General features: G+C 44.7%; 1 protein-coding gene across 1 annotated transcript in view; it reads right to left on the reverse strand.

The window, feature by feature from the left end:
• The window catches only part of BCL7B (BAF chromatin remodeling complex subunit BCL7B), a 32712-nt gene extending 19682 nt beyond the window's left edge, over positions 1-13030 (reverse strand). Inside the window, exons 1-2 of the mRNA XM_053556202.1 lie at positions 12795-13030; positions 4882-4957 (exon numbers count right to left, since the gene is read on the reverse strand). Coding sequence (XP_053412177.1) covers positions 4882-4957; positions 12795-12886 — 168 coding nt within the window. The 5' untranslated portion in view covers positions 12887-13030. The remainder of the gene's footprint in view (positions 1-4881; positions 4958-12794) is intronic.
• Positions 13031-26828: the final 13798 nt, after the last annotated feature.

A 26828-nucleotide genomic window follows, 5' to 3' on the forward strand; every position in this document is an offset into this window, starting at 1 on the left:
TGTGAGCTATAATGCCACAGTACTCTACCCAGGATAATGGCTTAAGACTCCATCTCAAAACAAACAAACAAAAAAATTGACAAGAGATTTCTTTTTTTTTTAAATGTTTTTATTATTTATTTATTTTTGGACACAGAGTTTCACTATGTCACCCTCAGTAGAGGGCTGTGGCGTCACAGCTCACAGCAACTTCAAACTCTTGGGCTTAAGCAATTCTCTTGCCTTAGCCTCCCAAGTAGCTGAGACTACAGGGGCCTACCACAACGCCCAGCTATTTTTTGTTGCAGTTGTTGAGCTGGCCCAGGCTGGGTTCGAACCCGCCACCTGCGGTGTATGTGGCTGGCGCCATAACCACTGTGCTACGGGCACCGAGCCAACAATAGATTTCTAAATCTGGAATATCAATCAGGCTGGGCATGGTGGCTCACACCTAAAATCCTAGCACTCTAGTAGACCAAGGTGGGTAAACTGCCTCAGCTCAGGTGTTTGAGACCAGCAAAAGACCCCCATCTCTACTAAAAAAAGAACTAGTGACAGTGAAACAACTCTGTCTCAAAAAAAAAAAAAAAAAAAAGTATCAATCAAAGAAACCCTGATAATCATAAAGGTAAAAATGGGAAATATAAAAGTAGGCAAAATATAAGAACTCAGAGAAGAGAAAATCCGACAGATAAAAAGTATCTAAAATGAAAATAGCTTGAGGCTAAGGCAGGAGAATGGCTTGAGCCCAGGAGTCGGAGGTTGCTGTGAGCTGTGATGCCACAGCACTCTACCCAGGGTGACAGTTTGAGGCTCTGTCTCAAAAAAAAAAGTATCTAAAATGAAATGATCATCCTCATTAGTAATCACAGAAATACAAATTAAAGAGATATCATTTTATACCTATGAGACTGGCAGATGTTAGGGAACTGGTATTGTCAAATGCTAACGTGAGAAAACACAAACCCTCAAGCAGTACTGGTGAAGTGTACTACACTGTGCGGCCATTCTGGAAGGAGACCTGTAGCATTTAGTGAAAACAATGATGTGCGTACACCCTATAAAAAGCAATCCTACCCCTGGGCATCTAATCCAAAGAAAAACTCTCACCTGTCCTCAGGATACAGATATGAGAGATTCTACTGAAGTCACTTCTGCTACCAAAAAGCTAGGGGCAGCACCCAGAAACAGATCCACATATAGATGCTTGAAATACAATAAAGGTGGTTCCACAGACATGAAGAGAAGACCAATCTTAGCCAGGCATAGCAGCTCACACCTGTAATCCTAGCACTCTGGGAGACCGAGGCAGGAAGATTGCTTAAGGTCAGGAGTTTGAGATTAGTCTGAATAAGAGTGAGCCCCTTGGCTCAGCGCCCATAGCAGTTATGCTGCCAACCCACATACACCAAGGCTGGCAGGTTCTTACCCCACCTGGGCCAGCTCAACAACGACAACTGCAACAAAAAATAGCTGGGCATTGTGGCGGACACCTGTAGTTCCAGCTAATTGGGAGGCTGAGGCAAAAGAATCGCTTGAGCCCAAGAGTTGGAGGTTGCTGTGAGCTGTGACTGAGGGCGACATAGTGAAACTCTGTCTCAAAAAAAAAAAAAAAAAAAGAATGAGACTTTGTCTCTACAAAAAAACAGAAAAAAATTAGCCATGCATGGTGGCATTCACCTGCAGCCCCAGTTACTTGGGAGGATATGGCAGGAGGATCACTTGAATCCAGGAGTTGGAGTACCTACTTCGTACATACACACACAACTCTAGGAGTGTTAAAAATGGGAACAGAACAATAGTTACATAAGATTATACCAAGAATACTATTGTGTCCTCAAAGAAGGAAAAGATTTCCTAAAACATTTAAAAGTACTATATATAGGCTGAGCACAGTGGCTCATGCCTGTAATCCCAGCTACTTGGAAGGCTAAGGTGGGATGACCCAGGAGATGGAGGCTGCAGTAACTGTGATTGTGCCATTGCACTCCGGCCTGGATGGCGGAGTGAGTCCTCTTCTAAAAAAGTACCTCAAAGAACATGTTACTCAAAACACCATAGAGTATGAAGACAAACCACAGATGACAAAAGGTATGGATAGCCTATAACCAATAAAGCATTATTTCTAGAACAGAGAGAATTCCTATAAATCACAAGAAAAAGCATGGTGGTTCACGCCTGTAATCTCAGCACTTTGGGAGGGTGAGGCAGAAGGTAGCTTGAGCTCAGGAGTTTGAGGCCAGCCTGAGCAAGAATAAGACCCAGTCTCTACTAAAAATTATCCAAGCACTGTGGCAAATGTCTATAGTCCCAGCTACTAGGGAGGCTGCGGTAAGAGGATTGCTTGAGCCCAAGAGTTTGAGGTTGCTGTGAGCTATGACGCCAAGGCACTCTAGCCTGGGAGACAGAGTGAGACAAAGAAACAAAAAACTCTAACCAAATAGCAAAATGAGCAAGGTCACTGATACTTACTAAAGGAGAAAATCCATAAGACTAATAAACACTGAATAGATGCTCAAGCACATTAAGAGTTACATAATTAGTCATCAAATTAAAGGCACAATGAGGTATCTTTACGTGTAAGTCTAACACTATACCAAGTATTGACGAGAATTTGGAGCAATGAGAACTCTAATGTTTCCGGTAGGAATATAAATTGGGACAATCACTTCAGAAAACTGTCTAGCGTTAGCTAGTCCAGGTCAAAAAATGCAACCCCTAAGAACTAGCACTTCTATTCTTAGGAACGTATCCTAGGAAAACTCATGCACACGTTGACATGAATATGGGACATAATTTTCTTTTTCGTTTTTTTTTTTTGAGACAAAGTCTCACTTTATCACCCTTGGTAGAGTACCATGGCATCACAGCTCACAGCAACCTCCAACTCCTGGGCTTAGGCGATTGTCTTGCCTCAGCCTCCCACAGGCAGCCCCCACCACCCCTGGCTATTTTTAGGTTGTAGTTGTCATTGTTTGGCAGGCCTAGCCCGGATTCGAACCCACCAGCTTTGGTGTACGTGGCTGGCGCCTTAGCCACTTGAGCTACAGGCACCGAGCCATGGGACACAATTTTCACAGGGGCATCGTTCCTATTACCCCAAATTGAGAAGCCCAATGTCCATCTGCAGAAGAATCCCAAAGTAAGTTATAGTATTGTCATATAATGAATGTATAGCAATATACAGCATATACCGCAATGAAAAGGAACAAATAGGTCAAAGATAACATGAATCAATTTTACAAACATAATGCTGAGCAACACAGCAAGACAAACCAAAATAGATATTTTATGACGCTGTTTATATAAAGTTAAATGTTTTGTTTTTATCTTTTCTCAATTTCATTTATTTCTGTTCTGACATTTATTGCTTCTTTCCATCTACTAATTTTGAGTTTGGTTTTTTCTTGCTTTTCTAGTTCTGTTAGGGGCATCATTAGGTTGTTTATTTGAAGTCTTTCTGTTTTTTTCTTTTTTTTTTTTTTTGTAGAGACAGAGTCTCACTTTATGGCCCTCGGTAGAGTGCCGTGGCCTCACACAGCTCACAGCAACCTCCAACTCCTGGGCTTAAGCGATTCTCTTGCCTCAGCCTCCCGAGGAGCTGGGACTACAGGCGCCCGCCACAACGCCTGGCTATTTTTTGGTTGCAATTTGGCCGGGGCTAGGTTTGAACCCGCCTCCCTCGGTATATGGGGCCCGCGCCCCAAGGACTGAGCCACAGGTGCTGCCCCTTCCTGTTTTTTTCAGATGCAGGCATTTATTGCCGTAAACTGCCCTCTGACTATACTTTTGCTGTATTCCATAGGTACCTAGTATATTGCTTCTATTTTCACCTTTTCAAGAAATTAAATATATTTATAAATGAATAGAAAAGTAGTAAGAAAAGCAAAAGTGGGAGAGTGATTACCCTTAGCGGGGAGGGAAGGGAAGGATTTGTGGAGAAGAACTGCACAGAAGTCTTCTGAGGGTTGGCAATGCTCTATTTTTTGACCTGAGTGGGGTTTTTTTTCTATTTATATTTATTCACTATACTGTACATTTCTGTTCTACATACTTCTCTGTTTTTTATTTCAAATTTTCAGAAACAGTTAGGAAAAACAATCTGGTTATTTATCATCCAGAGAACGTGTAGATAAATGTGGTAACTGTAAATAAAAGAATACAATTTGAGAGTCAAAGTGATAATTCTATTACATTTATAAGTACATGGAATGTTCTCAAAACCAAGGTTGTATAAGATACTAGGAAGAGGCTTATAGTACCGTGCTATATGTATACAAAAATCCTATAGACACACACACACAAACACATATGAAACAATGATATATACTTTTCAAGAATATGTAACTATCCAAATAAATCCATGGAAGATCAAAAAGGCATATATCAGAACCAGAAAGGTATATATAGATATAATATACAAACTATATATCTATGTAATATATATAATATGCTACAATATGCAGTGGGTGGCTAATCAGGTAACAACAACTATCAGCCGACTTTCTCTTCAGGAGCCGAATAAATATTCTAGGCTTTGTGAGCCTCTAAGTCTTATGATAGCTACTCAATTCTGCGATCTTAAATTCAAAAGCTGCTATCAACAATAAGGAAACTGGTAGGTGTAATTGTGTTCCATTCCAATAAAACTATACTGACAAACATAAGGAGCAGTCCTGGGCTATAGTTTGTCAAGCCCTAGGAAAGCAAGTTGAGTTAAGAGAAAGAAAGAAAGGAAGAAAATAATAGAAACGTTTTGCATGGACCAATGAGAAAGGTTGCCTTCAAGTATTTTTAACTGAATTCTGGAGGAAAATTTACCTTTATAATTAAAAAGCAACCAAAGAAAGATTAAAAAAAAAAAGGTACCTTATTCTTGTTTTGATTTTCTTCCACACTTACCTCCTTGCTGTCTGTCACAGGAACCCACTTAAATATCCTAAGAGATGTGTCACCCACAGTCACCCACTTTTTCTCCCTAAAAGAAAGACACTGCTTAGCACTGATAAAATAGTAAATTATCATAAAACAATGATTTTTCTGTTTATAATTTGTGCTTTTTTACATCTCAGCAGATCATTCCATCAATCTGGAATGTCTTCTGAACTTCATCATATTATACTTTATGTTTTGGTACAAAAATCATCTATTCCAAAAAGACTTCCCTTTCAAATTCCTTTTTTCTCCGCCCCCCCCACCCCCAAGATGGCTTCTGACTCTGTTTCCCCAGGCTAGAGTACCCTGGTGTTATCATCATCATGTAGGATATGTTTATTACTAAAATGTAGGATAATATTTAGAAATAAACATATCCTACATTAAGCACACAAAGTGAACTCAGTGTGAGTTTAAAATGACTTGCTTTTCTTCCTGAGGCTTAAGGGACCTGGGCCCCCCTGGGACACACACAGAGTTGGCTTCCCTGGAGTTAAACATTCCATAAGCCATTTCTCTGAAGCTGTGCACCCCGTGAAGCCTGAGATCAAAGGGCATGCCGCCCTTCCTCAGAGATATGGGCCAGAGGGTTGACGTATGTTAACAACATATTGTCAGAGGTCTATAGGTGCTCTGCACTGAGGAAAAGACAGTCATTACTTCATACTGAGTAAACTAAGCAAATACTTAAAGATATTCTTCCATTAACTCTGTTCCCCTGTGTCTACTTTCTTCTTTTTTTTTTTGGTTTTTTTTTTGCAGTTTTTGGCCAGGGCAGGGTTTGAACCCACCACCTCCAGTATATGGGGCCAGCGCCCTACTCCTTTGAGCTGCAGGCACTGCCCGGCTACTTTCTTCTTTATGATATTGTTTACACACCTGCCCAGAGATTAGTCAGTGTTTAGAAGATGTTTACTGCCAAAGTGATTGTGTTGATGTGTAACAGGATATTTCCATTTTAGTTGATTTCAGATAGGTAAATTGAGGTAATGGTGAAACTAATAGATAATAGATTAAGTGTGTACGTGACTAGAAAGATATAAAATCAAACCCCTAAATAAAGATCTTCACTACACGCCATCTCAACTCGTGTAATCTGTTTCTGGACTTAATAATTACAGGAGTGAGTTTACACCCACAGCAAAGCTGCTCGTTCGTGTCTCAGGTCACACAACACATCACAGCAACCTCAAACTCCTGGGCTCAAGTGATCCTCTTGCCTCAAGACTCCCAAGTAGCTGGAACTACAGGTGCTGACACAACACCTGGCTAGTTTTTCTGTTTTGGATAGAGACAGGAGTCTCACTCTTTTTTTTTTTGAGACAAGAGTCTTACTTTGTTGCCCTCAGTAGAGTACCAGGGTGTCATAGCTCACAGCAACCTCCAACTCCTGGGCTTAGGCGACTCTCTTTCCTCAGCTTCCCCAGTAGCTGGGACTACAGGCACCCGTCACAATGCCCGGCTATTTTTTGTTGCAGTTTGGCCAGGGCCAGGTTTGAACCCGCCACCCTCGGTATATGGGGCTGGCACCCTACCCACTGAGCCCCAGGGCCGCCCCAGGGTCTCACTCTTGTTCAGGTTAGTCTCGAACTCCTGAGCTCAAGCAATTCACCTGCCTAGGCCTCCCAGAGTGCTAGGATTACAGGTGTGATCCACCGTGCCTGGCCTTCCTCTTAAATTCCTCTGGCTCTGAACCCCCTATTTGCCACCTTCTCTCACAGACAAGGCACCAAAGCCTTTCTTCTCTCCTAGACTACACCAACATAGAGTATCATCACATTTTCAAACTCAGGTATTTACCTGGCATCATTTATTTTCCAAAATTAATTCAGGTTCAGTGCCTATAGCTCAGCAGCTAGGGTGCCAGCCACTGAAGCTGGCAAGTTTGAACCCAGCCCAGGCCTGCCAAACGACGACGACAACTAAAACCAAAAAAAAAAATAGCCAGTGTTGTGGTGGGCGCCTGTAGTCTCAGCTACTTGGGAGGCTGAGGCAAGAGAATCACTTAAGCCCAGGAGTTTGAGGTTGCTGTGAGCTGTGATGTCACAGCATTCTACCAAGGGCGACATAATGAGACTCTGTCTCAAAAAAACTTTAATTCCACTGAAATTTATAAAGCCCTACAATAGAAGGCCCTGCAGGAGAGTAAGGATATATAAAATTCAGTCCCTACCTTGGAAGCTCATAGTAACAAAAAAGGTAAGGGAGGAAATCACTATAATACATGAACATGGCAAGGGAGTTGAGAAGGTAGCTAAAAGACAAAGCAACACTAGGCCATCCCTCGAAGGGGAAACTCTCTGACTCCTGTGGAACTCCAGGGTAAAAACAACGTAAGGAGCGGGACAGGATTCTTCCAGCAAATAGAAGCCAGCCTGATCCTGGCATCTGTAGGTAGTAAAGGCTGAGCCATGGAAAGACCACTTTAAAGGGGAAGTAGGCCAGGCATAGGCTCACACGTGTAATCCTAGTACTCTGAGAGGCTGATGCTGGTGGATCGCTTCAGTTTAGGAGTTGAAGACCAGCCTGAGCAAAAGCAAGACCCCATCTCTACTAAAACTAGTAGTGTGTGTCATGATGGGTGCATGTAAATCTGAGCTACTCAAGAGGCTGAAGCAGAAGAATCACTTGAACCTAAATGGATTTAAATTAAATGGATTAAATAAATGTTTCTTAAACCTCAAAAAAAAAGAATCTCTTGAACCCCAGGAATTTGTGGTTGCTGTGAGCTATGGTATTCTATCTAGGGCAAGAGAGTGAAATTCTGTCACACATACAAAAAAATAAATAAATAAAAAGAAGTAATTTTTTACATAAGTCCTAAAAAATGAGTAGTTTTTTCCTCTTAGCATGTATAGGGGAAAAAAAGGGACATTCTAGAATAAGGGAGTAGATTATGGACAGAGGTGGGGAGTCTGAAGTTGTGTTTGAGGAACAACAAATAATCACCTTGTGGGAAATGAGAATGGAAGGTAGTTTGAGGCTGTTCTAGAGAAGGGAGTATGGAAGAATCACCATACACACAGCACCATGTTGCACCATATTCTTTTTTACTTGTATGTGAGTTACTTTGTGTGCTTTTCTCCTCACCAAATGGGTGAGTTCTACGTTTCTAAGTATGTTTCTAATTATACTGTGAGAGCAGGACTGTCTCCGATGAGGCGCTCTCCATCAACAACCCAACTGCCTAACCTCATCTTCTCTTCATCAAAAGCCTGAGAAGTCACTTACTGACTCAGTTTGTACATTACAGCACTCAAAAGCACCAGTTTCTAACCTTTTTGTAGCCATAGCACCCTTTTTGCTCACGGGTCCTGTCTCATATGCCCCTTACTAAATGCTATGTCATTTTTTGCCTTTTACAGTGTTTCTGACTTAGCAGCCAATTTACCAAATTATAACTTCAATAAAGATCACAGGCAATTAATCTTCAAAAATCCATCTCATTCCATTATTACTAAAAATATAGACAAGCACAAATAAACTCATTTAACAGATTATTTATTTATTTATTTATTTTTTGGGAGACTGAGTCTCACGCTATTGTCCAGGCTACAGTGCCCTGGTGTCATAGTTCACAGCAACCTCAAACTCCTGGGCTCAAGTGACCCTCCTGCCTCATCTTCCTGAGCAGCTGGAACTACAAGTGCCCACCACAATGCTGTTTCTGTTATTAGTAGAGACAGGATCTTGCTCTTGCTCAGGCTAGTCTCGAACTCCTGAGCTCAAGGGATCCTCTTGCCTCAGCCTCCGAAGATTACTAGAATTACAGATATGAGCCACTGTGCCTGGTCAGGACAGATTTTTAAATTAAAATTAATTTTTAAATAGAATGTTGTCATCATTTAAGAGAGAATTTCTAAGTCTCGCTAGGGTCCTCTTGGACTGACTATATCTTTTTGCTTATTTCCATTTGATTGTCCCTCCAAAGGACAATCAAAAGAAAGACACATCTGCTAGGATACGGAGTGGTGAGTGTAAATGTTAGGATCTCTCCCATTTTGGGTTATCAAGACTATATAAAGAAAGAAGAAAATGGCTCGGCACCCGTAGCACAGTGGGTGGCTTCGAACCCAGCCCCGGCCAACTAAACAACAATGATAACTGCAACAAAAAATAGCCGGGTGCTGTGGTGGGCACCTGTAGTCCCAGCTACTTGGGAGACTGAGCCAAGAGAATCACTTAAGCCCAAGAGTTTGAGGTTGCTGTGATGCCACGTCACTCTACTGAGGGCGACACAGTAAGACTCTGTCTCAAAAAAAAAAAAGAAGGGCAGCGCCTGTGGCTCAGTCGGTAGGGCGCCAGCCCCATATACCGAGGGTGGCGGGTTCAAGCCCAGCCCTGGCCAGACTGCAACCAAGAAATAGCCGGGCGTTGTGGCGGGCGCCTGTAGTCCCAGCTGCTCAGGAGGCTGAGGCAGGAGAATCGCTTAAGCCCAGGAGTTGGAGGTTGCTGTGAGCTGTGTGAGGCCACGGCACTCTACAGAGGGCCATAAAGTGAGACTCTGTCTCTACAAAAAAAAAAAAAAAAAGAAAGAAAGAAAAAGAAATGAGAAAATGGACAGTCATTTACAAATTTCAACTTGAAGTTCAAAGGTTTATGGAAATCTTTTTGTCTCTTAGTGTGTCCTAATGTGGTAAAAAAGGCAGAGATTACCACTCTACCCCACTCTAAAAATAAGCAAAGGCATAAGGATGAACAATCTAAATCACTATTAAGGCCCCAAAAGTCTTCTACACCGAATAAACTGAAACACCACTGTTCTGAACTCGCCCACAGAACGCCTTCACTTTTTAATTTATTTCTATTTTTTCATTTTTTTCTTTGCTGTACCATCTGGGTTTTGATAAGTACACAACAGAGCACCTTCAATGTGCTCTTAAGGCCTGCAACAAACATGTGTGGAGGAGATACAACAAAGATTCTTTCATTTCAAGAAGTTACTTCTCTAAGAATGTCAGGCAGAGAACAAATTTGCTTCTTTTTTTTTGTAGAGACAGAGTCTCACTGTACTGCCCTCGGGTAGAGTGCCGTGGTGTCACACGGCTCACAGCAACCTGTAACTCTTGGGCTTATGCGATTCTCTTGCCTCAGCCTCCCGAGCAGCTGGGACGGCCAGAACGCCCGGCTATTTTTTTTTTTTTTTTGGTTGCAGTTTGGCCGGGGCTGGGTTTGAACCCGCCACCCTCGGCATATGGGGCTGGCACCCTACTCACTGAGCCACAGGCGCCGCACCAAATTTGCTTCTTTTAAGGGCCATTAGTACCTTAAGAGGCGCTTGCTGTCAGCAGGAACAAGGGCCAAACACAGAAGTTGGGTCAGATTTGTCCTGGGTCTGAACCAACTTCTGAAAGTTTCAAGTCCAAATTTGAAGTTACAAAAAGCAAAAAGTTAATTGTCGCTGCAGTTGGCCAAAGTTGTTCAGCAAATGATGACATAATGGAAATGTAAAGAGAGATTTGACATAACAGAAAGAGCTACTCATAAAAAACTGGAGTTAACTCCTAAACAGGCCACCCCATTTCCTCATTTATTCAACAAATACTTAATACACAAGAACCTGTTCTAGGTTTGTAGGGAACAAGATACTCTCACAGAGCCTGAATTACATGTTGAAATAGACATCAACAACTCACTTCACAACTAGTTGCTTAATCATTAGGTTATATCAAATGCACAGTGTCAAATTGCACAATATGCCTAATACCAAACTGCACAATAATGACCTATCTAGGAAATGTTTTTTTTTTTTTTTTTTGAGACAGCCTCAAGCTGTCGCCCTGGGTAGAGTGCCATGGCATCACAGCTCACAGCAACCTCCAACTCCTGGGCTCAAGCGATTCTCCTGCCTCCGCCTCCCACAGGCTGGGACTATAGGCGCCTGCCACAGCGCCCGGATATTTTTTGGTTGCAGCTGTCATTGTTGTTTGGTGGGCCTGGGCTGAATTCGAACCCACCAGCTCAGGTGTATGTGGCTGGTGCCTTAGCCTCTTGAGCCACAGGCGCTGAGCCTAGGAAATGTCTTAATGGTTCAATCTGCGGCAAGTTCCAGGAAGGCAACCTGATCTAGAATGAGAATTCAAAAAGTGACCAGCAGGAAGCAACTCTCCAGCTGAGCTACAGTTAACTAAGCAAGGGGGAAGAGAGAAGGAAGAAAGAATGTCAGACAACAGGAATGGCAGGGTGCCTCCAACAGAAAAATGTAAACATCCTAGGAGAGAGCCAGGTAGTTAAGGCAGGAAGGATCTTCTTTAGTCTTTAACTTAAAAGCAAGAGACCAGAAGCATTAATTTCTAAGCAGAGGGGTGCTTTGATAAAATGTGCATTTCTTTTTTTTTTTTTTTTTGAGACAGAGTCTCATTATGTCACCCTCCATAGAGTTCTGTGGTGTCACAGCTCACAGCAACCTCCAACTCTTGGGCTTCAGCAATTCTCTAGCCTCAGCCTCCCAAATAGCTGGGACTACAGGTGCCCACCACAATACCCAATTATTTTTATTGTTGTTGTTGTAGTTGTCATTGTTGTTTAGCTGGCCCGGGCTGGGTTCGAAACTGCCAGCTTTGTTGCATGTGCCTGGCACTGTAACTGCTGTGCTATAGGCACCAAGATAAAAGGTGCACTCTTTTAAGAGACGGGGTCTTGCCCAGGCTGGAATACAGTGAGTGCAAATCACATCTCACTGCAGCCTCTTAGGTTCAAGCAATCCTCCTGCCTCAGACCCCCAAATAGTTGGGACTACAGGCACATGCCACATACAACTAATAATATGCACTTTAAAAAGATCATTCTAGTACTCAGAAATGATGAGAAAAATGCAATCAGTCCAATGTAATGAACAGACTGGGTAACAAGCAAGTGGGGAAGCAGGGAGATCGTAAGGTGGTACAGAGCTCCAGGACTCATGTTCGGAGTCAGAGATGGGGAGACGAAAAAGGTTTGCCCATTCTTAGGTTTCACCAAAACCTGGGAAGATTAAATGTGGAGTGGGGAAAACTATGATTTAATATTTATACTGAGTCCCAACTATTATGAAGCTCTTGGATACAAACAAAGTATTTCTGTCTTGTGGGGAAAACAGGCAAATGCACAAATAAACAGCAGGGTACCGATGCCCCTAAAGGGAGACAAGGGTGAGGGGTGTAAGTGTTAGGAAAGGCTTCCCGGAGTAAGGTTAACACCTACCTGCGCTTTTAAATTGTTAGGAATAACTAGCTAGAGAAAGGGCTCAACAAGTGGCTCTGAGTTTCATGTGATGAGGCGTCAGAGTTCTTGCTACAAAACAAGGGGCCTTTTTTGTAGCAAACATCTTCAACGAACGTTACAGAGGCCGTTTTTAAACGACTTTCCTGACAGCCTCCGGGGCATCAAGAGAAGTGTTTACGGCATGTGTTTGGGGAAAAGAGGTGGTTTCCATTTCGAGGACTACGCCTGCTCCGCCGCAGGTGGATTTACCGAGAAACTCACAACTTAGGACTTGCAACGCTCAGCTTAGTGCACTGAAACTACTCAAGGACTGTTCGCTATTATCAAGGGTCAGCTGAGAAACGCTGGAGGGGACGCAGTCCTGGGAGGGAGGGCAGGCCTCCGCCCAGACCAGCTGACGAAGAACTAGCTGTAAAGTGGCAGCCCCTCCCGGGCGGCGCGGGGCCGCGGCAGGTGGGCAGACCCTCAAGCCGGGTAGCTGATTGGCCACGCCAGGAGCGCCCTCTGACCTCACGCCGACGCCAGCGGCACCCTCCTCCTTCCTTCTCCTACAGCCCCCTCCCCCCCAGTGCCGGCTGGTCGGCTTCCACCCTGCTGGCCAGTTGGGCGCTGTCCTTGTTCTGGGCCTGGGCCTGGGCCCGCGACCCCTGCCAGTACCCTCGGCTCCGGCCCCTCACCATTTTCGCACTTTCTCAATGGCCGCCATCACCTTCTTGATATCGTCCTTGGCCCGGCTGCGGGTCTCGGCCCTGACCGACCGGCCCGACATGGCGGCGGCGGGAGCGGCGGGGGTCGGGGCACTGCTCCCAAGACACTGGGGATCGCGCGCCTCACGCGCCGCCGCCCGCCCGCCGCCGCCGCAGCGTCACTCGCCCCCTCCGTGCACGCGTGCGCGAGGGAGCGCGCGCACCCTCCCGCCCCTTGGGGCGCGAGGCCTCAGCGCGCTTGCGCGCCCCGCTCCAGGCGTCCCTGGTTCTGGAGGCTCCTGGGCCCTCAGCCCACCAAGGTGCACTGCAAGCTGACCGCACGTGCTTTGGTCAGGGCGAGGTGCGAGGCCCTGCCAGTGGGGTCCTTGGCACTTTCCCGGGGGTTTTGGAGGTTAGCACCTAACTGCTCTGCCCAGCATTGGTGCAGCACTGTATATTTTATGCACTTGACCCAATGGAACTGAAATTCTGGCCCATCTCTGACCTGCTGCCTCTCCTATCCAGTGCCGTTGCTCTTCACTCTACTGCTGTGCTCCACATACAGGGCATTTCACACCTTTCTTCAATATGGTTTCCGGCCTTTGTACAAAACGTGTTCCTTAGCTAGAATGCTCTGTCTTCACTAGATAACTCTTCCAACATTAAGTTCAAACTCTAGCATTTCTCAAATATTCTAGGATTCCACTTGGTTCATACTTAGCACTCTACTTGATGTAGATGTCTATGGTGGTGCCTGCCCATAGTCCCAGGTAATCCGTAGGGCGAGCAGGAGAATCACTTGAGCCCAGGAGTTTGAGGCTGTAATGTGCATGATCTCACCTGTGGCTAGCCACTGCTCTGCAGCCATTATGGTCAACATAATGAGACCTGCCACAATAGAAAACAACAGATGCCTTTTTGCCCATGGTTGAGTGCTGTGAAGTCGTCATATCTCACAACCACCTCAAACTCTTTTTCCTTCTTTTTTTTTTTGAGACAGAGTTTCACTTTGTCACTCTCGGTAGAGTGCAGTGGTGTCATAGCTCACAACAACCTCACACTCTTGTGATCTGCCTGTCTAGGCCTCCCAGAGGGCTAGGATTCAGGTGCGAGTCACTACGCCCGACCTACAAATGGCTATTTTGTGCAAGACTCTGTCCCCAGAGCTGAAGACATGTTATTTTGCTTCCAAAGAGTTAAGCAGAACGTGCACACCAAAAACTATTTATTTCAAAATGCTGTTTGAAGGCAGCATCCATAGCTCAGTGAATAGAGCGCCGGCCACATACACCAAAGGTGGTGGGTTTGAACCCAGTCTGGGCCAGCTAAACAACAATGAGAACTGCAACAACAACAAAAAAGTAGCTGGGTGTTGTGGCAGGTGCCTGTAGTCCCAGCTACTTGGGAGACTGAGGCAAGAGAATCACTTAAGTCCAAGAGTTTGAGGTTGCTGTGAGCTGTGACACCATAGCACTCTACCAGGGCTGACATGGTGAGACTCCTGTCTCAGGAAAAAAAAAACAACAAAAACAAAACATCAGAAGATAAAATACTGTTTGATAAATGTTAGGCTAAGGAAAGTATAAGGTGCTATGACCACCTAATGTAGAAAAAGTGACCTTGAAGCTGACTTCTAAAAGTAGGATAGATGCTAATGCTCCAAGGGCAAACTGTTCACAGACACTGTAGATGCTCAATAAATGTTTGAATGAATGTTGAGTTTTTAGTGCTCTTTGTCCCTGCCTACTTGAGGCAGGCATTATTGATTCCTACACTATGCAGAGTCCCACAGCAGCTGTTTCAGGAAGTTTTTTTTTTTCTTTTTTTTTTTTGAGACAGAGTCTCACTATATCGCCCTCGGTAGAGTGCTGTAGTGTCATAGCTCACAGCAACCTCAAAACTCTTGGGCTTAAGCGATTCTCTTGTGTCAGTCTCCCAAGTAGCTGGGACTACAGGCGCCCTCCACAATGCCCGGCTATTTTTTGTTGCAGCTGTCTTTGTTGTTTGGCTGGAACCAGGCTTGAACCCACCAGCCTTGGTGTATGTGGCAGGCTCCCTACTTACTGAGCTACAGGGGCCAAGCCTGTTTCAGGAAGTTTATAGGAAGCAGGTCGGTAGTGGTTGCTTCTCCACTTATAGAAAACTTCCTTCTTGTGCCCCAGAGAAATGCCTACCTAACTCTGAACTTGACACAGCTTCTGATTATGACTGTTAATGTTTCATGATCAACCAGCATCATGGTTTGATAAACATAGGTAGTTTTTCTGGTGAGGGGTCCAGAAATAGCTTCTGCCTATCTGAGGAGTGAAAGTGATGAACCAGCATATGGGAGGGAAAAGTTCGAGGGTGCTGTGAGCTATGACGACGCTATGGTACTCTACCCAGGGCAGGGCAGAATAAAACTATCTCAAAAAAATAAATAAATAAAATTTCTAGCTTGTTCTTATATGTGCATATTAAAATAAATTCATGAAAAAAGAATACATATGCCAAGTAATACTACAGAATAATGAAGAAAAATTTCGATGACGGGGCCCAGGAATCTGCATTTTTGACACATTCCTTGTGTGGGCTTCCCTTCTGGGGGCAACACTGGGCTCTTCCTGCCTGTTCTGGGCTCTCATAGGCTGTTTACCTGTTTCCTCCTTCCTAGCCTGTCCCATTCACAGTGCTTCAAGGAACCTTTGCCTGTCAGTATCTCTAAGGTCTCTTCAAACCATTTCCATTTTTACCCATAGAACCTCTCTCCAAATGAATTCCAGGGAGTTCACTGTTGCTATTTAACGAGGGCACAAGGAATAATTCACAAGCTTCTGCAGGTCTCTTTTGCTTCCTAGGACTGTTTCCTGGGCTTCTGTAGCCTTACAAAGGAGTACAGCTTCCAAAAGGCTTTCGGAGAAAGAAGAGAGGCACTTGATCCCAGTCTTTTTTCTTTCAATAGAGAAAAAAGACATGACCCAAGAAAGGGGAAAGAGAGAGACTTCAGCATGGCTCAGACTTTTCTTCCATGAGGCTCTCACCAGTGTAGGAGATGAACATACAGGGTTCCAGGCTCGACCTAGGAGAATCACCAGGTTCCTCAGGCCCTGTCCTCCACTGGAGCAACCTGGGTGAGGATCCCAGCTCTTACAGAGGTAAAATAAAAGAAATGGGGACAGGTGTGGTGGCTCACACCTGTAACCTCAGCACTGTGGGAGAATTAAATAGGAAGATTGCTTGAGGTCAGGAGTTCAAGACCAGCGTAGGCAACATAGTGAGACATCCATCTCTCCAAAAAAATTAAACAAAATAACCTCACACCTTTAGTCTCAGCTACTCGGACCCAGCTGAGGTGGAAGGATCACTTGAGCCCAGGAGTTTGAGGTTGCAGTGAGCTTTTTTTTTTTTGTAGAGACAAAGTCTCACTTTATGGCCCTCAGTAGAGTGCCGTGGCGTCACATGGCTCACAGCAACCTCCAACTCCTGGGCTTAGGCGATTCTCCTGCCTCAGCCTCCCGAGTAACTGGGACTACAGGCACCCGCCACAACACCCAGCTATTTTTTGGTTGCAGTTTGGCTGGGGCTGGGTTTGAACCCGCCACCCTCGGCATATGGGGCCGGCGCCCTACTCACTGAGCCACAGGTGCAGCCCCTGCAGTGAGCTTTGATGATACCACTGCACTGTAGCCCCAACAACAGAGCAAGACCACGTCTCAAAAAAATTAAATAAGGGCCGGGCCCAGTGGCTCATGCCCAAAATCTTAGCACTCTGGGAAGCCGAGGAGGGTTGATCACTTGAGGTCAGGAGTTTGAAACCAGCCTGAGGAAGAAGAAGACCCTGTCTCTAAAAATAGCCAGTTATGGCTGGGTGCCCATAGCTCAGTGAGTAGGGCGCCAGCCACATACACTGAAGCTGGCACGTTTGAGACTGGTCCAGGCCTGCTAAACAATGACAACTGCAACAAAAAAATAGGGCGTTGTGACAGGTGCCTATAGTCCCAGCTACTTGGGAGGCTGAGGCAAGAGAATTGCTTAAACCCAAGAGTTAGAGGTTGCTATGAGCTGTGATGCCACTGGACTCTACTGAGGGTGATGTAGTGAGACTGTCTCAAAAAAAAAAAAAATAGCCAGGCATTGTGGAGGGCACCTGTGGTCCTAGCTACTTGGAAGGCTGAGGCAAGAGGATCACTTGAACCCAAGAGTTTGAGGTTGCTGTGAGCTGTGATGCCATGGCACTCTACCTAGGGTAATAATTGAGACTCTTTCTCAGAAAAAAAATTAAATACACTGGGAAAAAAAGGTATACAGTGAGTGAGGCCAGTCATGGTGGCCTACATCTGTAATCCTAGCACTTTGGGGGGCCTAGGTAGGAAGATCACTTGAGGCCAGGAGTTCAAGACCAGGCTGAGCAACCTAACAAGACCCTATTTCTACAAAAAAAATACAAAAATTAGCCAGGCATGATGGTGTGTACCTGTTGTCTCAGTTACTTGAGAGGCTGAGGCACGAAGATGGTTTGAGTCTATGAGTTTGAGGTGGTGGTGAGCTATGATTGTGCTACTGCAGGCTGCGCACAGTGGCTCATGCTTGTTATCCTAGCACTCTAGGAGGCCAAGGCGGGTGGATTGCTTGAACTCAAGAGTTTGAGACCAGCCTGAGCAAGAGTAAGACCCAATCTCTGAAAAAAATAGCCAAGTGTCATGGTGAGTGCCAGTAGTCCCAGCTACTTGGGAGGCTGAGGCAAGGGGATCTCTTGAGCCAAGAATTTGAGGTTGCTGTGAACTATGACCCCATGGCACTCTACCCAGGATGACAAAGAGACTCTGTTTTAAAAAAATAATAATTGTGCTACTACACTCCAGCCTGGGCATCAGAGTAAGACCTTGTCCCTAAAAAAACAAAAACAAAACAAAAAGATACATAGCTAAGTTAAAAGGTTAAAAAAAAAAAGTCCCTCCCTGGCCCCACAGTCATTCTGCTCTCTACCAATAGTCTCAACCTGGCAGCACTAGAGGAGCTTCAACAAACACCAATGCCTGGGTTCCCTGCATCCCACCCAGTCCTAACCCTTCCCTCTGAAATACTAATACCAGAATTTCGCTCTTCAGTAGGTTCTTGGTCTCAGTGATTCAAAGAATAAATCCATGGACCATAATCAGTGTAAGACAGGATTTATTTACAGAAAAAAATACAGAAGTGCCAGAGCTCCTGGCAGAGAGAGAAAACTCAGAAGAGGAAAGTGTTGTCTCTCCCTGTCTGTCTGTCTGTAGGCTCTTTGTCTAGGGGTATATATAGTCACATGGGGCCCTTGATAGTTACATTTAGCCGGCTTGGTAGTTACATTTAGCCTGTCTGGGACATGGTGTTTTGGACATGTCGGAAATAACATGTCTGGGTTGCAAATGATGGCTACAATTCCTTTCATCCCAGGCCTAGGAAATGGGGACCCCCTGCTTACCCTCCAGCCTGCTGGTTTTGCTGCTTGCTGCCACTGCACCAACATCACCAAGGCAGAGGCAGCAGGTCCACGCCCCCCAGCTCCACAAGCTGGCTGTGATGCCACTTGTCCTGTATCAATACTAGTTTAAGGGTCTGTATGCCAAACATTGGATGAGTATTTTAAGCTTTACAGATAACGCCAATGTAGAGCCAAGGTTGGGAATCACTGGTCCACGCATTTATAAGCATATATACAAAAGTACATACTCCTTTGTTTTTCCAAATTATAGCACACTGTATGCATTATTATATACCTTGATATTTTACAAATTATTGTATACGTTTTCTGTTATTGCTGTAACAAATTACTATAAAAAGTGTCCAAAAGCAGTACAAATGTGCTATCCTGTAGATCAGAACTTTAATATGGATCTCAGTGGGTTAAGGTCAAGGTATCTACAGCACACATTCTTTCCTGGAGGCTCTAGGAAAAATCTATTTCCTTTTCTTTTCCAGCTTCTGGAAACTGCTGCTTTCCTTGGCTCAGGGCCCCTCTTCTCTTCTCAAAGCCAAGTAGATCAGGTGGAATTTTCCTTATGCTACCATCTTTGGTCCTTTCTTCAGTCTTCCTCTTTTACCTTTAAGGATATTGTGTCCTGTGATTACATTGGGCCCAGCCACATGATCCAGGACAAGCTCTCTTTCTCAACAATCTTAATTCCATCTGCTACTATAATTCTCCTTTGGCCTGTGACTCAACATATTGCCAAGTTCCAGGGATTAGGATGTGAACATTTTGGAGGGACCATTTTCTTTTCTTTTTTTTTGAGAGAGTCTCAAGCTGTCACCCTGGGTAGACTGCCGTGGCATCATAGCTCACGGCAACCTCCAACTCTTGGGCTCAAGCCATCCACTTGACTTAGTTTTTCTATTTTTAGTAGAGACGGGGTCTCCCTTTTGCTCAGGCTGGTCTTGAACTCATAAGCTCAAGCAGTCCACCTGCCTTTGCCTCCTAGAGTGCTAGGATTATAGGCATGAGCCACCACACCCAGCCTGAGTTTCACTATTTATTTATATATTCTCTTTACATAAAGAACAAACAATAAACATTTTTTTTTTATTGTTGGGGATTCATTGAGGGTACAATAAGCCAGGTTACACTGATTGCAATTGTTAGGTAAAGTCCCTCTTGCAATCATGTCTTGCCCCCATAAAGTGTGACACACACCAAGGCCCCACCCACCTCCCTCCTTCCCTCTTTCTGTTCCCCCCCCATAACCATAATTGTCATTAATTGTCCTCATATCAAAATTGAGTACATAGGATTCATGCTTCTCCATTCTTGTGATGCTTTACTAAGAATAATGTCTTCCACGTCCATCCAGGTTAATACGAAGGATGTAAAGTCTCCATTTTTTTTAATGGCTGAATAGTATTCCATGGTATACATATACCACAGCTTGTTAATCCATTCCTGGGTTGGTGGGCATTTAGGCTGTTTCCACATTTTGGCGATTGTAAATTGAGCTGCAATAAACAGTCTAGTACAAGTGTCCTTATGATAAAAGGATTTCTTTCCTTCTGGGTAGATGCCCAGTAATGGGATTGCAGGATCAAATGGGAGGTCTAGCTTGAGTGCTTTGAGGTTTCTCCATACTTCCTTCCAGAAAGGTTGTACTAGTTTGCAGGCCCACCAGCAGTGTAAAAGTGTTCCCTTCTCTCCACATCCACGCCAGCATCTGCAGTTTTGAGATTTTGCGATGTGGGCCATTCTCACTGGGGTTAGATGATATCTCAGGGTTGTTTTGATTTGCATTTCTCTAATATATAGAGATGATGAACATTTTTTCATGTGTTTGTTAGCCATTCGTCTGTCGTCTTTAGAGAAAGTTCTATGCATGTCTCTTGCCCATTGATATAAGGGACTGTTGGCTTTTTTCATGTGGATTAATTTGAGTTCTCTATAGATCCTAGTTATCAAGCTTTTGTCTGATTGAAAATATGCAAATATCCTTTCCCATTGTGTAGGTTGTCTCTTTGCTTTGGTTATTGTGTCCTTAGCTGTACAGAAGCTTTTCAGTTTAATGAAGTCCCATTTGTTTATTTTTGTTGTTGCAATTGCCATGGCAGTCTTCTTCATGAAGTCTTTCCCCAGGCCAATATCTTCCAGTGTTTTTCCTATGCTTTCTTGGAGGATTTTTATTGTTTCATGCCTTAAGTTTAAGTCCTTTATCCATCTTGAATCAATTTTTGTGAGTGGGGAAAGCTGTGGGTCCAGTTTCAGTCTTTTACATGTAGATATCCAGTTCTCCCAACACCATTTATTGAATAGGGAGTCTTTCCCCCAAGGTATGTTCTTGTTTGGTTTATCAAAGATTAGGTGGTTGTAAAATGTTAGTTTCATTTCTTGGTTTTCAATTTGATTCCAAGTGTCTATGTCTCTGTTTTTGTGCCAGTACCATGCTGTCTTGAGCACTATGGCTTTGTAGTACAGACTAAAATCTGGTATGCTGATGCCCCCAGCTTTATTTTTGTTACAGAGAACTGCCTTAGCTATACGGGGTTTTTTCCGGTTCCATACAAAACGCAGAATCATTTTTTCCAAATCTTGAAAGTACGATGTTGGTATTTTGATAGGAATGGCATTGAATAGGTAGATTGCTTTGGGAAGTATAGACATTTTAACAATGTTGATTCTTCCCATCCATGAGCATGGTATGTTCTTCCATTTGTTAATATCTTCTGCTATTTCCTTTCTGAGGATTTCATAGTTTTCTTTATAGAGATCCTTCACCTCCTTCGTTAGGTATACTCCTAGGTATTTCATTTTCTTTGAGACTATGGTGAAGGGAGTTGTGTCCTTAATTAGCTTCTCATCTGGACTGTTATTGGTGTACACAAAGGCTACTGACTTGTGGACATTGATATTTTATATCCTGAAACATTACTGTATTTTTTGATGACTTCTAGGAGTCTTGTGGTTGAGTCTTTGGGGTTCTCTAAGTATAAGATCATGTCGTCAGCAAAGAGGGAGAGTTTGACCTCCTCTGCTCCCATTTGAATTCCCTTTATTTCCTTGTCTTGCCTAATTGTATTGGCTAGAACTTCCAGCACTATGTTGAATAGTAAAGGTGACAGAGGACAACCTTGTCTGGTTCCAGTTCTAAGAGGAAAAGCTTTCAGTTTTACTCCATTCAGTAAAATATTGGCTGTGGGTTTGTCATAGATAGCTTCAATCAGTTTTAGAAATGTGCCACCTATGCCTATACTCTTCAGTGTTCTAATTAGAAAAGGATGCTGGATTTTATCAAATGCTTTTTCTGCATCTATTGAGAGGATCATGTGATCTTTATTTTTGCCTCTGTTAATATGGTGGATAACGTTTATGGAATAAACATTTTTATTTGAGATTTGTAACCTAGGCATGTACAGCCAGGTCCCACAGCCACAGGGAGAAAAGAGCTTGTATGCCTCACATATAGCACAGAGCCAGACTGGCAAATGGAAGGTGCTTAGCAAGTATCTGTGGAAGGAGGGAGGGGAGGATGAGAGAGGGAGACCTCTCCTTACCTGTCCTCCTGACACTGGGTCTCCTCAATTTCCCATCACCTCTCCAAGTGAACCTGTTCTCTCTGTTCCTGTCCCGGTTGTTACTTCCACATCCCTCAACATAGAGTTCTGTAATATCTTGTCCCTGAATGCCTTCATTTAGTTACTTCTGAGTGTCAGGTGCCTCACTGATGGCAGGAAGCCATATTCTGGCCTGTCAGAAGTACAGGCAGAACTGGGAGGCTGCATAACAGTGATTTAAGACCCCAAGCGCTGGAGGAGCCAGATTAGGTAAGAAATAAGCCAGATTAGGTAAGTCCCTTATCCTCTTTCTCATCTGTGAAATGGGAATAACAATAATCTCCACCCAATAGTGTTATAAAGAAGATAAACGTATATCAAGCACTTAGAACCTCATGTACCACATAATCAGTATTCACTATTGTTACACAAGTCTTGATAGAAGGTGTGAAGGGGAGCCTCTTCTAAAAGTGGTGATGCTGGCCAGGTGTGGTGGCTCATGCTTTTAACCCTAGCCCTTTCGGAGGCTGAGTTGGGTGAATGGCCGGAGCTCAGGAGTTCAAGACCAGTGTGAGCAACAGCAAGACCCTCTATTACCCTCTACTAAAAAAAGAAAAACTAGCTGAGTGTTGTGGAGTACGCCTGTAGTTCTGGCTTCTTGGGAGGCTGAAGCAAAAGGACCACTTGAGCCCAAGAGTTTGAGGTGGTTGTGAGCTATGATGCCATGGCACTCTACCTAGGGCAACAGAGTGAGACTGTCTGAAAAATAAATAAATAGTGGTGATGCTATCACCAGGGTGCAAGTTGCTGAATTTTGCAACATCATAATGGCCTCTGGATGTTTTATCATAAATGAAGAATCGGGTGACATGGGATCCTCTACCTGTGCTGCTTCCAACCCCTGCTTCCCTGGAGCTACTCCACGGGGAGACAATAGCCTGGGTTGCAGAGACCCCATAAAGTCTTAGAGAGCCCAGTGGAGTGGGCAGGCCTAAGGGCTCTGGACTGTAGATACCCCACTCTACCCCTCCTGCATGGGCATGAAGGCTTTTTCTTTTTCGTGATGAAGGCTTTTTTGTAGCTGCTGCTTACTCTTATGTGATGAGTTCAAATCATCTGGTTGTGATGGTGGTGAGCTGAAGAAGTCCAGGAAGGCACTCAGGGTGGCTGTGGCCCCCAAACCCCAGGGTTGGGCCTTGCAGTGCTGGAATTTTGATCTTGTCCTTACTCTGGAATCATCAGTCCTTGAGAGAACCAAACTGCAACATGTGAATGCATAGAGGTAGTGGCCTCAGACAGTAGAGAATGATTTCTATTGGCAATATGGCTGCATGATGGCTGGGTAAGTGGTAATCAAGTGTATGTTCATCATGTTAACCAACACGTATCAAGGACTGCCTACTGTGTGCTCACTTGTGTGGGCACAGTAGGGATGGAAAGAGGTAATGATGGGGCGGCGCCTGTGGCTCAGTCGGTAAGGTGCCATATACCGAGGGTGACGGGTTCAAACCTGGCCCCGGCCAAACTGCAACCAAAAAATAGCTGGGCTTTGTGGCGGGCGCCTGTAGTCCCAGCTACTCGGGAGGCTGAGGCAAGAGAATCGCTTAAGCCCAGGAGTTGGAGGTTGCTGTGAGCTGTGTGAGGCCACGGCACTCTACCGAGGGCCATAAAGTGAGACTCTGTCTCTACAAAAAAAAAAAAAAAAAAAAAAAAGAGGTAATGATGGACTCCTGAGACTATAAAGTCTCTGTCCTCAAAGTCAGAGGCTGCATAAGATGACACTAGCAACAGGCTCAAACTCGATACTCAGACCCAAGGTGGAACCCCATCTGCAACATGGGGATGATAATTGCTACCTCACAAGAATGCTATGAACAGAGAGTGAGAAAATATGTCATGGAAGGTTATTATTATGCTTTCAATGTTTAGTTACTGATGTTATAGCAGATATGCAGGTTTATTGCAAACAACACAGAAACAAAACTTTGTTTCTTTCTCAAGATGTTAGTCTCTGAAACGTGACTTTACTGAGTAGCTGTAGTTATCAGACACTCATCCAGAGCTTCAAGTAATCACTGCAAACAAAGGAGATGGTTTCATGATGCTCTGTCTTGAGGGGCTGGATGTAGGTGCTAGCAATCCTCCCAGGAGAGTAGCCAGAATGACAGTGGTGCTGCCAGGAGGAGGAAGGGAAGACTCCCTGGAGAGTGGCAGGCTGTTAGAATGACACCATCATCTTAATCTGAGTCCTCTGTGTTTCAAATCCTGCAAACCAGTTTATTTTTGGCCCTCATCTTATAGCAGACTCAAGCCCTGGGAGTTTAAAGGACATACCCCAAACCACCCAGCTGTTAAAAGGCTGGAGTGTCTCTGTATCAGGCTCTGGAAATGGCACTGCAATAGGGCAAATGTCCAGAATGAGCATCCAGGTGGGCACTCGGGGGTTGTCAGGCCTGGGGCAATTGGAGAAGATTCCAGGGAGATGCAAGTTCTTTTATTTGGCTGCCTGACCCGGTGTTAGGCTATAAGAATACTGAAATTAGTCTGACATGTCACCTGCCCTCCAGTTGATCACAGCACAGATGAAATGATACAATGTGGTACAGCGATGGAGGTATGTTAAGACTGGTAAAAATGGTCCGGTGGTAAAAATATAGCTCAGCGGCTAGGGCGCCAGCCACATACACCAGAGCTGGTGGGTTTGAATCCAGCCCAGGCCTGCCAAACAACAGTGACAACTATAACCAAGAAATAGCCTGGTGTTGTGGTAGATGCCTGTAGTCCCAGCTACTAGAGGCTGAGGCAGGAGAATCACTTAAGCCCAAGAGTTTGAGGTTTCTGTGAGCTGTGATGCTACACCACTCTATGGAGGGTGACAAAGTGAGACTCTGTCTCAAAAAAAAGACTGGTGAAAATGGCCCAGCAGGGCAGTGCCTATGGCTCAGTGGGTAGGGCATTGGCTCCATATACCGAGGGTGGCAGGTTTAAACCCGGCCGAGCCAAACTGCAACAAAAAAACAGCCAGGCATCGTGGCAGGTACCTGTAGTCCCAGCTACTTGGGAGGCTGAGGCAAGAGAATGGCCTAAGCCCAGGAGTTGGAGGTTGCTGTGAGCTGTGATACCAGAGCACTCTACTGAGGGTGATAAAGTAAGACTCTGTCTCTTGAAAAAAGAAAAATAAAATGGTCCAGCAGAAGGCTGGGCATGGTGGCTTATACCTGTAATCCTAGCACTCTGGGAGGCAGAGGTGGTTGGATTACCTGAGCTCATGAGTTTGAGACCAGCCTGAGCAAGAGCGAGACCTCCGTCTCTAAAAAAAAGCTGTATGTTGTGGCCAGCACTTGTGGTCCCAGCTATTCAGGAGCCTGAGGCAAAGGGATTACTTGAGCCCAAGAGTTTGAGGTTGCTCTGAGCTATGACACCACAGCCCTCTAATAAGGGTAACAAAGTGAGACTCTATCTCAAAAAAAAGAAAAAAGAAAGGAAAAGGCCAGCATGGTGGCTCACACACCTGTAATCCCAGCACTTGGGAGGCCTAGGCAGGTGGATGGCCTGAACTCACAGGTTTAAGACCAGCCTGAGCCAGAGGAAGACCTCGTCTCTAGAAATAGCCAGGCGTTGTGATGGGAGCCTATAGTCCCAGCTACTTGGGAGGCTGAGGCAAGAGAATCACTTGAGCCCAAGAGTTTGAGGTTGCTGTGAGCTATGACACCTCAGCACTCTACTAAGGGTAACAAAGTGAGACTCTGTCTCAAAAAAAAAAAAAAAAAAAGGAAAGAACGAAAAGAAAGAAAGGAAAGAAAGAAAATGGCCCAGCTGGGCCTGGCATCGTGGCTCATATCTGCAATCCTAGCACTCTGGGATGCCAAGGTAGGTGGACAGCTTAAGCTCACCAGTTCGAGACCAGCCTGAGCAAAAACAAGACCCTATGTCTACTAAAACAGAAAAACTGAGGCTACAGGATTGCTTGAGCCCAAGAGTTGGAGGTTGCTGTGAGCTCTGAACCACGGCACTCTACCCAGGGCAACAGTTTGAGACTGTTTCAAAAAAGAAAAAAAAGAAAGCAAATGGCCCAGCTCGATGGCTCACACCTGTAATCCCAGCTGAAGTGGAGGAATTGCTTGAGGCCAGCAGTTTGAGACCAGCCTGGGTAACAGACAAAGACCCTAGCTCTACAAAAAAGTTTTTAAAATTAGCTGGGTATGGTGGTGCATTCCTGTAGTTCTAGCTAGTCTGAGGGTGGGGCAGAGGATCGCCTCAGCCAAGGAGTTTGAAGCTGCAGTGAACTATGATTGTGCAGAAGCAGTCCAGCATCAGTGACAAGAGATCCTGTCTCAAAACAGAAAAGGTTTGTGATAGCATTGAGGAGCCAGTAAGTTTGTCTGAGGTAATGGGGGAAGGCAAGGAGGAACTCCTGAGAGAGCTGGTGTGATGGCCCATGTGATCACAGCCAAGAGCTGGCAGATTTCTTGGTGCCAAGCAGGGAATGGCATATCCCTCCTGAGGGTCCCTGGATTGCTCTTCCACTGGGCAAAAAGCAAGCAAACACCTGTAAGAATACACCCTAGGTAGGGCAGTAGCTTATTTATGTATTTTTTGAGACAGAATCTTACTATGTCACCCTCGGTAGAGTGCCATGGCGTCATAGCTCATAGCAACCTCAAACTATGGGGCTCAAGTGATTCTCTTGCCTCAGCCTCCCAAGTAGCTGGGACTACAGGCGCCGCCACAATGCCCGTCTATTTTTTGTTGTAGTTGTCATTGTTGTTTTAGCTGGCCTGGGCCGGATTAAAACCCGCCAGCCTTGGTGTATGTGGCTGGCACCGTAATCACAATGCTATGGAAACTGAGCCAGGGCAGTTGCTTATTAGTAATATTCAAAGTCAAGGTGGAATAGCATAAGACAGTGGCTCCCAAACTATGGTGTGTACAGCAATCACCAGGATCACCTGCACTACTAAAGAGCACAGGTCCAGGCTTAATGAACCTGGGCATTTGTATTTATTCCTAGTTCTTCAGGTGATTCTGACACCTGCC

The sequence above is a fragment of the Nycticebus coucang genome, chromosome 12 (genome assembly GCF_027406575.1).
Source record: "Nycticebus coucang isolate mNycCou1 chromosome 12, mNycCou1.pri, whole genome shotgun sequence".
Lineage (NCBI taxonomy): Eukaryota > Metazoa > Chordata > Mammalia > Primates > Lorisidae > Nycticebus > Nycticebus coucang.